This window comes from Elephas maximus, chromosome 12 (genome assembly GCF_024166365.1).
Source record: "Elephas maximus indicus isolate mEleMax1 chromosome 12, mEleMax1 primary haplotype, whole genome shotgun sequence".
Taxonomy (NCBI): domain Eukaryota; kingdom Metazoa; phylum Chordata; class Mammalia; order Proboscidea; family Elephantidae; genus Elephas; species Elephas maximus.
In genome coordinates, this window is record NC_064830.1 from 94,683,459 (window position 1) to 94,699,377 (window position 15,919).

General features: G+C 45.8%; 1 protein-coding gene across 1 annotated transcript in view; it reads left to right on the forward strand.

Moving 5' to 3' along the window:
- FAM20C (FAM20C golgi associated secretory pathway kinase) overlaps positions 1-15,919 on the forward strand; it is a 57,296-nt gene that overhangs the window by 10,634 nt on the left and 30,743 nt on the right. Inside the window, exon 3 of the mRNA XM_049905113.1 lies at positions 2,777-2,855. Coding sequence (XP_049761070.1) covers positions 2,777-2,855 — 79 coding nt within the window. The remainder of the gene's footprint in view (positions 1-2,776; positions 2,856-15,919) is intronic.

Below are 15,919 nucleotides of genomic sequence, written 5' to 3' on the forward strand. Positions count from 1 at the left end.
TCCTGTGCCAGACCATACAGAATCCTAATGTTTTTGTACTAATGTTATTCGTAAATCGTAATTCCCATACATCGCTCCTTCTTTTCCTGTAATTATTACTTCATCCTCAAAAAAAATTATTGATATAGGCTCACAAATACTAATTACCACAGTATTGTAGCTAAAACACCAGAAGATTTGACAATATCAGGGACTGTGAAAACACCAGCAGCAAAAAACCCCAACGATTCTTGCTTGTAACGCTTGCAGATGAAACCACGTGATTTGAAGCGTCATTAAAATTAGGTAGTAATGACAGCTCTGACCAGAGGGCACTAGAAGGTTCAAAAAGTAAATTAAGATAGACTTTTAGCCTTGTAGGTATATTGATACCTTGAGACATTTTTTGGAAGCCAGGCTTACAAAAAATGTTTTTGTTATAACTGTTGGGATATTTTTATAAAGAATAATAAATTTCTGCTGAAACACTGCACAAAAATTTTATAGACAGTCATTTTGGTGTCGCTTCCTCTGATAGTGGCAGCCAGTGTGGTCCGTATCCCCTCTACCCCCGTAGTGTCGTCACTGGAACTTACACTGATATGATTTCAACAAGACACTTCGCCATGAAATCTCTGTTCATTTGACTTTGAGGACACCACGGTCTCTGTTTCTCCTCCTTCTTCTATAGTGGCTTGTCCTCAGACTTGTGCACGTTTCTCCTAATTCCATGACCTCTTAGTGCTTGGCTTCCCAGGTTCATGTCTGTACCCACTGCCCAGGCTCGTGTGTACACCCACTCCCTGGTGAAGTTGTCCAATTTCATAGCTTTGTATACACTCTGACTTTGATCCTCACCACGACCCCAAGAAGGAGGCCGAGCAGGTACCCTGAGCCCTTTCACAGAAGGAGAAACTGAGATGGGAGATGACTGAAGACTCCTGCCAAAGCGTAGCCCTCAATATGGCACCCACAGCGCCTTGGCGGTTGCCATTCTCGAGAATGGTTGGCCATCTTCAGGCAGGTCATGTCTGCATCCAGAACCTGAGTTAGGCTCAGCCTGCCCTGGAACACCCAGGCCTCCTCAGTTCTAGCACCCAGCCCCCTCCCCCACGACCCGTGGCTTCCAGAATTCGGAAGGTATTCTCACCTGGTACCTCTCATCACTGTCTCCAGTCCTTGGACACCGGGAGTCCCTCTTTCTTTCTCCCCTCTCCCACTCCCTGCCCGCCTGCTGCCCACCCTCCCTGTGCTCTGCACCTCCACCTGCAGGGCCCTCATCTCTGTCTACCTTCATCTCCTCTCTCCCATGTTCTCATCAACTCATTCAGTGTCCCACATGTCTGACACACACTGCTGCCCAGCTGCTGCCCAACTCCTCGCTCTCTTCACGTAAAGAAACCCATGGAAAGAGGAAACAGACCTTGGTGCAGCCCGTCTCAGGGTCTCTGCCCCCAGGACTGTGACTGTTCTTGGGCAGGACCCCCCGTCCCCAGACCCTGTCTGCCTGCTTCACCATCGGACCTTCGAAACCTGAATGTATCCTCGGGTTATTAATGAACGGTCTACCCCGCCCCACCGAATGCAAACTTGAGGGGCCCTCACCTTGTTCATTTCTGTTAGTGCATCATTCAGTGCTTGGCTCCCACACATAAGGGCCCCACAATGCTGGACAAGCTCCCACGAGGACTGCCTGTGGACAGTCAGCCCTGGGATATCCAGTGTCCCTGTCGCTGTCTTGGCATTGGGGACCCCACATGGCGATGGTCAGGGGTCCCCACACAGCGATGGTCAGGGGTTTGCACATGGGGATGGTCGGTGTTCCTGTGAAAATGATGGGGTCCCCATGCAGCGATCGTGGGGGTGGGGGTTGTTCCTCACTCGGGCCTTGCTCACCAGCTGCCATGGCTGGGACCAGCTCTGTCTCCAGTGTTGGAAATCCCCAGTCGTCTCCTTTCTGTCCTATCAGCAGAAAGAAAACCCACAGCTGAGGGAGGCTGGGAATTCTTTAGCCTCCTGAGCTGGTGAGGCAGCCAGAAGCCACAGAACAAAGCTTCTGGAGGCTTCTGAACTCCCTGATCATGACCTGTGGGCCCCAAAGCTGCTTTTGACGAGGAGGGTACCTCCAACCCAAGAGGTCCTGGGGTCTTCTAAACAAACCCTGCTGGGCTTCCTTCAGAACCCAGAGACTTAGACTGGGGGGGCCCTTTTCCCCTTCTTCTAGGCCAGCAATGGGGAATATGCATGTGTCTGTGTGTGCACATGTCTGTGTGTGCACGTGTGTGTGTGCATTGTGGTATGCACATGTATGGTTTATGCACGTGTGTGCACATGTGTATGTGTGCACATGTGTACGTGTGAGTGTATGTGTGTGCATGTGTGGTGTGTGTGCTTGCATGTGTGTGAGTGCATCCACATGCAAGTATGGTGCACACATGTGGTATGTGTATGTATGAGTGCATGTGTGTATGTATGTGTGGGAGTGCGTGTGTGTATGTGTGAATGTGTGCATAAGTACGTGCACAGGGGCGAGAGATGCTGTTGGTGAGCAAACACTCTAGAATTTGGTGCCTTCTGTCTGGTTCAGAGCCTTTGACAGACTCTGAGCTCTGACACCAGAGTGGCAGGAGGGGCATGAATCAGCAGGGAAGGAGCATGGCGGCAGAGAACCCAAACCTCCCAGGCAGATGAGGGTCTCTCCGCCACGCCTGGGGGACCTAGTTGGTCCTCTTTGGGCTGGCCCTCATCCCCCTGGAGGCAGTGAGTGACTCAGTTTCTCTTTCCCTCCCTCTTGCAGCTATGAAGTCAGGGGGCACGCAGCTCAAGCTCATAATGACGTTCCAGAATTACGGGCAGGCGCTGTTCAAGCCCATGAAGTAAGTGCAGGAGTTTTCTGGGTGGGGTGGGAGGGCAGAGAGGGCGCTGGAACAGGAGGGACCACACTCAGGGTCTGCGGGTGGGCAGAGTTTGAGGGTGCGCTGTGATGGAGCTCGTAGCTCTTTCTCATGATAATGGCCAAGCTGGTGGCTGTGCACTTCCCACCCGTCCTGTCCCCCAACCTCCACTCTCCCCAACCTCACCCCTTAGTACAGCTGAAAATCCACTGGTGGATCATTATTACCCCAATGAGAATATTCATATTTTAAACAAGGAACCCGGGAAATGGACCCAAAGAATGCCTCTACAAGGAGGTGCCATTTCCATCATCCACCGCTCAACCTCAGGGTCAGCAAACTTTCTCTGTGAAGGGCCAGCAGTAGATATTTTAGGCTCTGCACACCACTTGGTCTCTGTCTCAACTCTTCAACTCTGTCATCTTAGCCTGAAAGTAGACGCAGACAGTACGTAAGTGAGTGAGCATGGCTGTGTTCCAATAAAACTTTATTTATAAAATTAGACGGTGGCTGGATTTGACTCCCAGCCATTGTTTGGCCTACATGTTACTGTGTTACAGAAATAGAAACTGTTACCAAAATAGATTTTGAGCTATGTGACAGCACACGAAAATTTATGGGAATGACGGGGTAGGAATATTTGAAAGCCAGATCATGGCAGGAAATATAGGATGTGTATTTGTGGTTTGTGACTATTCACTCTAAAGATCATGGGCTTGGGTATCCCGAGTGATCTGAGGTTCTTCCGCCATCTGTCGTTCGTCCCAAACAAGGCCATTTCTGCACTGGCAAGAGAGATTTCATTGTGTTTAGAGCATGGGTTGCACACCCAAAGGCCCATGAGGCCATTCCAGTCCTTTGAGCGAGGCCGCTGGGCTGGGTGGGGACTGTGGCAAACTACAGAGCATAGGTCCCATCTCGTGGTTCATCAAGTCATGACCATCGGGGAATGCAGGCCTGATTTCCAATTTTCAAGATAAGCTAGGAAGACAGATTTTTTATTTTTTGTTTCCTCTCCAAATTTAAAGTGGTGGCAACTAATTTAGAAGCATTTAAAATACTTTGCAGGTCAAAAAAAAAAAAAAGAAAAATAATACATAGCTGTTAATTTGCAATGTGTGGTTGAAGGCGTCCTTTTAGTCAGTGCTCAGCCCTAGCCTCTTGCCCCCGTTCCTCTGAACGGATGTCCTGGGTGGACTCCACGGGGCGGGGGGGGGGGGGCCCTTCCTGGGGCTTCCCCCGAGGGTCTGCCTGACCTGCGTCTGATCCAGGGCTGCGGGAGCCCACGGCTGGGGACGCTACCCACTTCCATTGAGGACAATCTGTTGATAGAGATGAAAAGGAAGTCAGGAAAGGCTACAGCAGAACTCCTTGCCTCGGTGAGGGCTGGAGGTGAGATGCTGAGCGCCCGTCCTGAGGCTGCAGCGGCCAAAGGCCTTTAATGAAGACTTCCCGTGTCTGTGTCTGGGGAGTTCGTGAAATCACACTCATTTCCCTCCCTGTTCCTGCTGAGTGGAAGTGAGCTGCTGTGGTGGGTCCGGTGGCTCAGGAAGTGAACTGCTGGGCGTTCATGAAACCGAAACCCTCGGCGTCATGAGGGACAATTTTAGGGAGCCGGGGATCATGGCTGGTGGAGTTGGGTGGGCGAGTGTGGGCTCCTCCCTGTCTTAGTGTCCTGGGGCTTTAAAGAACAGAAATTTACTGTCTCGAGGTTCTGGAAGCTGAGTCTGAATTTGGGGTGTCAGCAGGACTGTGCAGGCTCTAGGGGAAGATCCTCCCTTGTCTCTTTCACCTTCTGGTAGCCCTGGATGTTTCTTGGCTCGTAGATGGATCCTTACATGGTGTCTGTCTTCCTCCTGTATGTGTGTCTGTCTCTGTTCTGCTCTTTTTATAACTCAGAAGGGATTAGGTTTAGGACCCACCCTATTCCCCCCGCATGCCCTCATTAACATAGCAAAAGAAAAATGCCTACTGCCAAACAAGTAAGGGGTCAAGACTTCCGTATTTCTTTTTTGGGGTGGGCACAGTTCACCCCCTAACACTCGTGGAACAACTCCTGCCTCCCTGGGTCTTGGTGCTCTCTGCCCCTCAGGTCCTTTCCAGGGTAGACCTCAGCGTCCCAGAAACCTGAGCTTCCTTAAAAGTGGCTACTTTAAAGGCCCTTATTATGTGAAAGGTCTCAGGGCACCACCAATGGTTGCGTTCATCTACTAACTAAAATTTGGCAGTTCAAACCCAGCCGGTGCTGCCATGGAAGAAAGGCCTGACAATCTGTGGAAGAAAGGATCTCAGAGCCCTTGAGTCTCATTGACTGTGGTCTTGTGGCCTGCAGCCCCCTTGCCTCTGGGTGATCATGCAGGGCTGGACCCCAGGGCCCCAGGAGGGGCTCATTCACATGGCTGTGGTCTGTGACCACCACATGAAAAAATTAAAACCCACGATTAATCGTTCTCTTTAAGCAAGGACTTTGGTCTGAGAGCTGGCAATAGTGTTGTATGTGGTCAGTGGAATGTTATGAATTAATTAGATGGACAGAGTGTTTTTCCTTCTGAGCTCTTGGAGGGTGTAGGTGGATGCAGGGTCTAGGAGAGGGACGCAGCAACAAGGCAGGCCAGGGCCGGAGGGGTTCCTGCAGATCGTAAGTGTGAGCGTGTGTGCGTGTGTGTGTGTGTGTGTGTGTGTGAGAGAGAGAGAGGCGGTTCAAAATGGTAATGGTTATGTATTTTTAATAGACGTCGAAAAACATATGGAACCAGCATATTAAGCCCCAGAGTTCCTGGATTGTATGGCTTTATGGTTAGATTATAATATTTAAGTTTTTGTTTTAACAGCTTTGTCAAGGTATGATGGCGTAGTGGTTAAGTGCTACGGCTGCTAACCAAAAGGTCAGCAGTTCGAATCTGCCAGGCACCACTTGGAATCTCCATGGGGCAGTTCTACCCTACCCTATAGGGTCGCTATGGGTCGGAATTGACTTGACGGCAGCAGGTTTGGTTTTTTTTGGTTTTTGTCAAGATGTAATTCACATACCATACAAGTCATTCATTCAGAGTGTATAATTCAGTGGCTTTTAGTATATCCATGGATAGATACAACCTTTGCCACAGTCGATTTTAAAACATTTTTATCCCCACAGAAAGAAACCCTGCACCCCTTAGCTGTTCCCCCTCAATCCCCTACCTCTCCCCAGCCCCTGGCAACCACTAATCTACTTTCTGTCTCTATGAATTAGCCTACTCTCAAGTTGCATGTACATGGGATCATATAATATGTGGTCTTTTGTGTCTGGCTTCTCGCGCTCAGCATAATGAGTTTCCAAGGTCACCCATGTCATAGCATGCATCAGGACTTCATTTCTGTTTATGGCTGAGTGATAGTCCATTGCATAGATGGACCACGTTTTGTTTATTGAGTCATCTGCTGGTGAACACTTGGGTTGTTTCCACCTTTTGACTATTGTGAATAGTGCTGCTACGAACATTCACGTACAAGTTTTTATTTGAGCGTAGGTTTTCGTTTTGGGCGGATACCTAGGAGTAGAATTGCTCGATCATAAGGAAACTCTGGGAAGCCTTGGTAGCATACTGGGTAAGAGCTTACTGTTGCTAACCAAAAGGTCAGTAGTTTGAATCTACCAGGTGCTCTTCGGAAACTCTGTGAGGCAGTTCTACTCTGTCGTATAGGGTCACTATGAGTCAGAATCAGCTTGTTGGTAACAGGTTTGTTTTTTTTTTTTTGAAGGAAACTCTATGTTTAATCATTTGAGGGACCGCCAGCTTGTTTTCCACAGTGGCTGCACCATTTTACATTCCTACCAGCAGTGTCTGAGGGTTCCAGTTGCTCCACATCTTTGCTATTATCTGACTTTTTTTTTTACTATAGCCATCTTAGAAAGACCTGGCCATCTGCTCCCATAAAAATTACAGCCTAGAAAACACTATGGGGCAGTTCTACTCTGTCACAGGGAATCACTATGAGTCAAAGTCAACTAGACTACACCCAACAACAGTAACAACAGTGGATGTGAAGTGGTATCTCATTGTGGTTTTGATTTGCATTTCCCTGATGGTTAATGATGTTGAACATCTTTTCATGTGCTTATTGGCCATTTGTACATATTCTTTGGATATTTGAGTCCTTTTCCTTTTTTTAATTGGGTTGTTTATCTTTTTATTATTGAGTTGTAACAGTTCTTTGTATATTCTAGATACAAGACCCTTATCAGATATATGATTTGCAAGTCTTCTCTCATTCTTTGGTTGTCTTTCACATTTTAAATGGTATCCTTTGAAGCACAAAAGTTTTTAATTTTGAGAATGTCAAGCCTTTCTTTTTTTTTTAATAATTTTTATTGAGCTTTAAGTGAACGTTTACAAATCAAGTCAGTCTGTCACATATAAGCTTATATACACCTTACTCCATACTCCCACTTACTCTCCCCCTAATGAGTCAGCCCTTCCAGTCTCTCCTTTCGTGACAATTTTGCCAGTTTCTAACCCTCTCTACCCTCCTATCTCCCCTCCAGACAGGAGATGCCAACACAGTCTCAAGTGTCCATCTGATACAAGTAGCTCACTCTTCGTCAGCATCTCTCTCCAACCCATTGTCCAGTCCCTTCCATGTCTGATGAGTTGTCTTCGGGAATGGTTCCTGTCCTGGGCCAACAGAAGGTTTGGGGATCGTGACCTCTGGGATGCCTCTAGTCTCAGTCAGACCATTAAGTCTGGTCTTTTTATGAGAATTTGGGGTCTGCATCCCACTGATCTCCTGCTCCCTCAGGGGTTCTCTGTTGTGCTCCCTGTCAGGGCAGTCATCGGTTGTGGCCGGGCACCATCTAGTTCTTCTGGTCTCAGGATGATGTAAGTCTCTGGTTCATGTGGCCCTTTCTGTCTCTTGGGCTCGTAGTTGTCGTGTGACCTTGGTGTTCTTCATTCTCGTTTGATCCTGGTGGGTTGAGACCAATTGAAGCCTTTCTTTTTTATTGCTTTTGTTTTTGGTGTAGGGTTTAAAGTTTTTCATACTGAAAAATATATATTTTAAGTAAATAGTGATGCAGGTGATTCATGGGCTTGGCAGAGTTTGCACAACAGGCGCTGGCTGAGGTTTGATCACTGGTCTACCCCAAGAGCCCACAGATCTGGCATGGTCACTCTTAGTGTAGGATCCCAGCAAGTTCCTTCCCCTTCCTGTGCTTCGGTTTACCCGTTGTATGAAGAGGTCTCTAGGGCCCCCTCCAGATGTAAACTGTACTGGATGCAAGGTATCTGAAAGGTAAGCTAAGAGAAGCTGGGGTGGGTTAGCGAGGTGGGAATGGACTTGGGTGGGGGTGTCTCTGGGTTGGACACACCAAACAGTGCAGGCTCTTTGCTACAGATTTTAACTTGCTTCTTGGAAAGGAGCCTTACAGGCGGACCAAGCCCTTGACCCTGATTCATGTCACCTTTCTGCAGACACTCACGAAGCCCCTGGGCCTGGCCTGGAACCAGACACTGGGAATACAGACATGACCAGACCCAGTGTGCCCTCCTGAGAAGCCACAGCTTCCCTAGACCTCTCAAGAGGAGCATCCAGGTTCCCTGACATCCTTAACATACTGCTTTGTTGCTGTACCGTGGGGACAAGGAGCAATGCCTGCGTTATCCACCAGGGTCCCCCCAGGAAAGCAGGGTTTGGCTCACAGTCGGTGCTCAATAGATGCACGTAGAATGGTGAGAGAATGAGTGAAAGGTGCAGGATGTAGGCATGTGAGCGAGCCTTTCAACCGTTTAGTAGGATCAGAGCCGAGTTAGGAGAAAGAAGCACAGGGGCCAGGATCATACTTGGTGGGCAGCTGAAGCTTTGTCAGCAATGACATCTAGCTGGGGCCTGAGGTGAGTGTGAACTGGCCAGGGGGAGGTCAGGTCATTCCAGGCCAGGAGAACAGCGTCTGCAAAGGCCCTGAGGACACAGAGTTGGCACATCCTGGAACTGGAAGGTTTCACAGGGGCTGATCATTGTACTACCCAGTACAGCTGCTGGCCACATATGGTAATTTAAATGGAAATTGACTTAAGTGGAATCAGATTAAATCTTCAGCTCCTCGGCTGCACCAGCCACACTTTGAGTGCTCCGTGGCTGCACATAGCTAGTGGTTACCCCATTGGAAAGTACAGACACAGTACCTGCCCATCCTTGCAGAAGGTTCCATTGAACAGTCCCGGTTAGAGCAAGAATGGGGGGAAGGTGAGGCAAATCGAGCTCACGGGGTGGCAGAGGCCAGCTCTAAAAGGACAATTGGAGTTTGGATTTTTTCTAGGAGCACCAGGCAGCCATCTTAGACAGGCTGCTCTTGCTGGTGTGTCAGAATGGGGAGACCTGTGAGAAGGTTGTGGCAGGTGGCAGGGGAGAGGTGATGTGGCCTGGACTGGGCGGAGAATGAGAATGGACTTAGGAGATATTTAGGAGAAGCAAACCCTCTGGGCGTGGTGATGGGCTGCGGATGGTGAGGGCTGGGGAGCAAAGGCAGAGAGGTGAATAGGCACGAAACAGAGACTTGGGATGGCCTTGTCCCTGGTTTCTGGGAGGTCGCCTCTGTCGTTGTTAGTTGCCATCGAGTCTGCCCTGGCTCATGGTGATCCCATGTACAACAGAATGAAATGTTGCCCATCCTTGAGTCCATTGTTGAGGCCACTGTGTATTTTGAGTGCCTTCCAACCTAGGGGGTTCATCTTCCAGCACTATATTGGACAAAATTTTGTTGCGATCCATAAAATTTTCATTGGCTGATTTTTGGAAATAGATCTCCAGACTTTTCTTCCTACTCTTAGTCTGAAAGCTCTGCTGAAACCCGTCTGCCATAGGGGACCCTGCTGGTATTTGAAATACTAGTGGAGTAGCTTCCAGCATCATAGCAACACACAAGCCACCATAGTAGGACAAACTGACAGATAGCTGGTAGGAATGCTCTTATTATTCATGAAGGGCTGGGCCACACCTGATATGTTATGCTAATGAGGTGACTCAGGGTGAGGGTTATCCATGTCAGAAAGATGCACCATGTTGTTAGAGGGTTGGAGCTTTGAGCCACATGTTGTCAGCTCAACTTCTGGGGAGAGGGACGGGGTGGAGATTGAGTTCAAGCGTGTGGTCGGTGATTCAGTCATGCATGTCTATGAAACTAAGCCACAATGAAAACTGGACATCGAAGCTCACATGAGCTTCCTGGTTGGCAATATTCTATGTGCATTGATGTGCCAGGAGAGTGACATGTCCTTGGGGACAGGAAGCTCTGCATTTGGGACCCTTCCAGACCTCACCCTATGCATCTTTCCCTTAGTCTAGTTCTGATTTGTCTCCTTTTGCTCTAATAAAACTGTAATTGTAGGTATAGCACTCTCAGTGAGCTCTGTGAGTTGTTCTAGAGAGTTATCAAACCTGAGGAGGTAGTGGGAACCCCTGAATTTGGAGCCAGCTGGTCAGATGTGAGGGTGTTTTAGAAACTCCTGAAGAGTCTGAAGTCTTGGGCAGACGTGGCACTCTGGAGGACTGTGCCCTTAACCTGTGAAGCTTGGCCCGTGTCCGTAGTTGGGGTCTGATACCATTTACAGTAGGCCCCCACCCTGGGTATGGCAGCCTGAAGCGTAGAGGATGAGCCACCAAGAGGAGTGCTGGCCACATCCCAGGCTGCATGTCCTTGCTGTGTCCACCTGGGCCTTGCTTACTTACATTGTACTAGGCTGCGTTAGAGGGCACCAAGGAACCTTGCCCTTCTGCGCCTTACCGTCTCAGGGGGAGAGAAGGTAATGGATCCCTGGTTATGATGGTAAGCATAGACTTGTGGGAGCTCTAAGCAAGCAGCCTGAAAATCTCCCCCTAGAGCTAATCATTGTGCCGTTGATTATTTCTGAGTACTCTCAGTGTTTAAGTCTTCATCTCCAAGCACTAGACAGAAGACAAATATTTGGTGCATTTGAGAGGTGGCTACTGTAGAGGTTGGCTGCTATAAGCAGCTAGAAATGGAACCGAAAGACTGGGTGCTCTGTGGGGGCAGAATCACTTTGGCCTTTGGCCTCTTCACCAGTGACAGATTCGTGTCACTCCCCTGGTGTCTGGAGAGGCTGTTTTTAAAGGTCTCTGTAACCAAAGCTGTTTGAACCTTCTCAGCATTAGAGCCACATTTTTAAGTGGCTACCAAGAGCTAAAACTCCTTCTCTGCTTGTGCATAGTTTGGGATTTAAAGTGTCTTTAAAGACATTAAAGAAAGAAAAGGTATACCCCTCCCTGAGGATGGAGGAAAAACAACTTCAACAGCCACATCAACATTGGAAGTCAACAATACTGCTGTTCTACAGATTTGGCTTCTGCTTGCAAGAAAAGAAAAAAAATCCCCAGATCAGATTCGAAAAAGTGTGAAATGGGTAATTTCAAGCCTGGCTTAACGAACACCTGTGATACTGAGGCTTGGTAGCTGTTGTAGGAAATTTGAGAAGGGGCTTGCTGAAAGCTGGTGTGATTGTGGAAAGTTCCCTACACGAAGCTGTACTCCACCTGGCCCAAAGGCAGAGAGGAATTGAAATCAAAGTTATAAAAATAGAGTCTACAGAGCAAGATGGCAGAACTTGTAGCTCCAAGCTCCGGTGCCCCCACAGAAACATAGAAAAATAAGCGGAAACAGTCAGAACCAACTTTGTCAGAACTCTGGGAAATAGTCACAATGTAGAAAGATGTGGTTTGTGACAACAACAAGAGGGGAGGGTCAGAGCTATATAGGGGCAGAATTTTTGTATGTTATACAAGTTAAGTAGATATCAATTCAAACTAGATTGTTATAAATTTAGGATGTTAAATGTAATCCCCACGGTAACCACAAAGAAAACATCTATAATATACACACAGAAGGAAATGAGAAAGGAATAAAAATGGTGCACTACAAAAAAAGTCAACTAAATAAAACAGAAGGACGTAATGGTGGAAATGATGGACATAAAAGGCATAAGATACACAGAAAACAAATAGCAATATGGCAGAAGTTCCTTATCACTTTAGATCCAAAGACACATATGGGTTGAAAATGAAAGAATGGAAAAAAATATTCTATGCAAACAGTAACCCAGAACAAGCTGTTCTAATATCAGACAAAATAGACTTTAAGTTAAAAACTATCACAAGAGACAAAGAAGGACATTATATATTGATAAATGGGTCAATGCATCAAGAAGCTATAACAGTTATAAATATATATGCACCTAACAACAGAGCTTCAAAATATGTAAAGCAAACACTGACAGAATTGAAGGGAGAAATAGGCAGCTTTACAATAATAGGTGGAGACTTCAATATGTCACTTTTAATAATGCATAGCACATCAGTGGAAACCCTGGTGGCATAGTGGTTAAGTGCTATGGCTGCTAACCAAAAGTCAGCAGTTCAAATCCAGCAGGCACTCCTTGGAAATCCTATGGGGCAGTTCTACTCTGTCTTATAGGGTCACTATGAGTTGGAATCGACTCAAAGGCAAAGGTTTGGTTTTTTGTTTTCAGCACATCGGTAGAGGACTTAAACAACACCATAAACCAACTGAACCTAACAAATATGTATATAGCACACTCAACCCAACAATAGCAGAATATACAGTCTTCTCCAGTGCACATAGATGATTCTCCAGGATAGAACACGTGTTAGTTCACAAAAGAACTCTCAATAAACATAAAAGGATTGGAGTCATGCAAAGTATCTTCTCTGACCATAATATAATGAAGGTAGGGCCATAACAGAAGAAAAGCTGGAAACTTTACAATTCTGTGAAAATTAAACAATATACTCATAAACAACCAATGGGTCAAAGAAAAAATTACAAGGGCAATCGGAAAATACTTAGAGACAAATGGAAGTGCAAACACAGCATACCAAAACTCATGGGATGCAGCCAAAGCAGATCCCAGAGGGAAATTTATAGCTGCAAATGTGTCTCATTTCTTGGCTGCTGCTTCCACGGGTGTTGATTGTGGATCCAAGTAAAATGAAGTCCTTGACAACTTCAGTCTTTTCTCTGTTTATCATGTTGTTGCTTATTTGTCCAGTTGTGAGAGTTTTTATTTTCTTTATGTTGAGGTGTAATCCATACTGAAGGCTATGGTCTTGGATCTTCATCAGTAAGTGCTTCAAGTCCTCTTCGCTTTCAGCAAGCAAGGTTGTATCATCTGCATATGGCAGGTTGTTAGTGAGTCTGCCTTCAGTTCTGATGCCCCATTCTTCTTCATATAGTCCATCTTCTTAGATGATTCGCTCAATATACAGGTGGCATAAGTATGGTGAAAAGATACAACCCTGACACACACCTTCCCTAATTTTGAACCACTCAGTATCCCCTTGCTCTGTTTGAACAGTTGCCTCTTGGTCTATGTACAGGTGTCTCAGGAGCACAGTTAAGTGTTCTGGAATTCCCATTCCTCTCGGTGTTATCCATAATTTGTTATGATCTACAGTTCAATGCCTTGGCATAGTCAATAAAACACAAGTAAATATCTCTCTGGTATTCTCTGCTTTCAGACAAAATCCATCTGACATAGCCTTCATTCCATGTCCTCTTCTGAATCCATCTTGAATTTCTGGCAGTTTTCTGTTGATGTACTGTTGCAACCGCTTTTGACTGATCTTCAGCAAAATTTTACTTGTGTGTGATATTAATGATATTGTTCGATAATTTTCGCATTCTATTGGATCACCCTTCTTTGGAATGGGCACAAATATGGATCTCTTTAGTCGGTTGGCCAGGTAACTGTCTTCCAAATTTCTTGGCATAGACGAGTGAGCACTTCCAGTGCTGCATCCATTTGTTGAAACATCTCAATTCATATTCTGTCAATTCCTGGAGCCTTGTTTTTTGCCAGTGCCTTCAGTGCAGCTTGGACTTCTCCTTCAGTACCATCAGTTTTTGATCATATGCTACCTCCTGAAATGGTTGAACATCCACCAATTCTTTTTGGTACAGTGATTCTGTGTATTCTTACCATCTTCTTTTGATAATTCCTGCATTGTTTTACATTTTCCCCATGGAATCCTGCAGTGTTGCAACTCGAGGCTCAATTTTTTTCTTTAGTTCTTTCAGCTTGAGAAATGCTGAGCGTGTTCTTCCCGTTTGGTTTTCCAGCTCCAGGTCTGTGCACATTTCACTGTGATACTTTGTATTCTCAAGCTGCTCTTTGAAATTTTCTGTTCAGCTCTTACTTCATCATTTCTTCCTTTTGCTTTAGCTATTCTGTGTTCAATAGCAAGTTTCAGAGTCTCCTCTGACATCCATTTTGGTCTTTTCTTTCTTTCCTGTCTTTTCAATAACCTCTTGCTTTCTTCATGTATGATGTCCTTGATGTCATCCCACAACTCGTCTGGTCTTTGATCACTAGTGTTCAATGTGTCAAATCTATTCTTGAGATGGTCTCTAAATTCAGGTGGTATATACTCAAGGTCTTACTTTGGCTCTCGTGGACTTGTTCTAATTTTCTTCAGCTTCAACTTGAACTTGCGGATGAACAATTGATGATCTGTTTTGCAGTCAGCTCCTGGCCTTCTGACTGATGATATTGAGCTTTTCCATTGTCTCCACAGATGTAGTTGATTCAATTCCTGTGTATTCCATCTGGCGAGGTCCACATGTATTAAAAAAACCACCAGACGAAACCCGTTGCTGTCAAGTGAATTCTGAGAATAGAACTGTCCCATAGGGTTTCCAAGGAGCGCCTGGTGGATTTGAACTGCTGACTTTTTGGTTAGCAGCCATAGCGCTTAACCACCACACCACCAGAGTTTACCCCACATGTATAGTCACTGTTTATGTTGCTGAAAAAAGGTATTCGTAGTGCAGAAGTCATTGGTCTTGCAAAATTCTGTCATGCGTTTCTATCACCAAGGCCATATTTCCCAACCATTGTTCCTTCTTTATTTCTAACTTTTGCATTCCAATCGCCAGTAATTATCAATGCATCTTGATTGCACGTTTGATCAATTTCAGACTGCAGAAGTTGGTAAAAATTTTCAATTTCTTCTTCCTTGGCCTTAGTGGTTGGTGCGTCAGTTTTAATAGTCCTCTTATTAACTGGTTGTCCTTGTAGGCGTATGGATATTATCCTATCACTGACAGCATTGTACCTCAGGATAGATCTTGAGATGTTCTTTTTTATGATGAATGCAACACCGTTCCTCTTTGATTTGTCATTCCCAGCATAGTAGACCATACGATTGTCTGATTCAGAATGGCCAATACCAGTCCATTTCAGTTCACTAGTGCTAGGATATTGATGTTTATGCATTCCATTTCATTTTCACTACTTCTAATTTTCCTAGATTCATACTTCATACATTCCACGTTACTGTTATCAGTGGATGTTTGGAGCTGTTTCTTCTCATTTTGAGTCATGCCGTATCAGCAGATGAAGGTCCCAAAAGCTTGACTCCATCCACGCTACTTTGAGTAGGCAGCTCCTCCTCAGTCATATTTTGAGTGCCTTCCGATCTGAGGGGCTCATCTTCAACACTGTATCAGACAGTGTTCCACCGCTATTTTTTTACTGGCTACTTTTTTCCAGAAGTAGACCACCAGGTCCCTCCTAGTCTGTATTAGTCTGGAAGCTCAGCTGAAATCTTTCCACCATGGGTGACCCAGCTGGTATTTGAAATACTGGTGGCATAGCTTCCAGCATTACAGCAACATGCAAGCCACCACAGCACAACAAATTGACAGATGTGGGGATGTTCTATGTATATCAGCCCTTTATTTCAAGGCCTGGGTTGACAAAGGTGGTGAATAGTTTCAATCTTCACTGTTTATCAATTCACTGCCCCTCTTGGGGCCTTTTTTCATTATGTTGATCCAGGAGAGATTAGATTAGATCAAGAGCAAATATTATATGTGTTGGCAAAATTCAATAAAGTTTTAATTTTACCAACACTTATAATAATTTCCCATCTCCTCCCTCTTCTCTTGCCTCTTAAAAATTTACACTTTTATTGAGTTGTAACAGTCGTATAGAAATATACACAAATCATAAGTGAACAGCTCAGTGAATATTCAC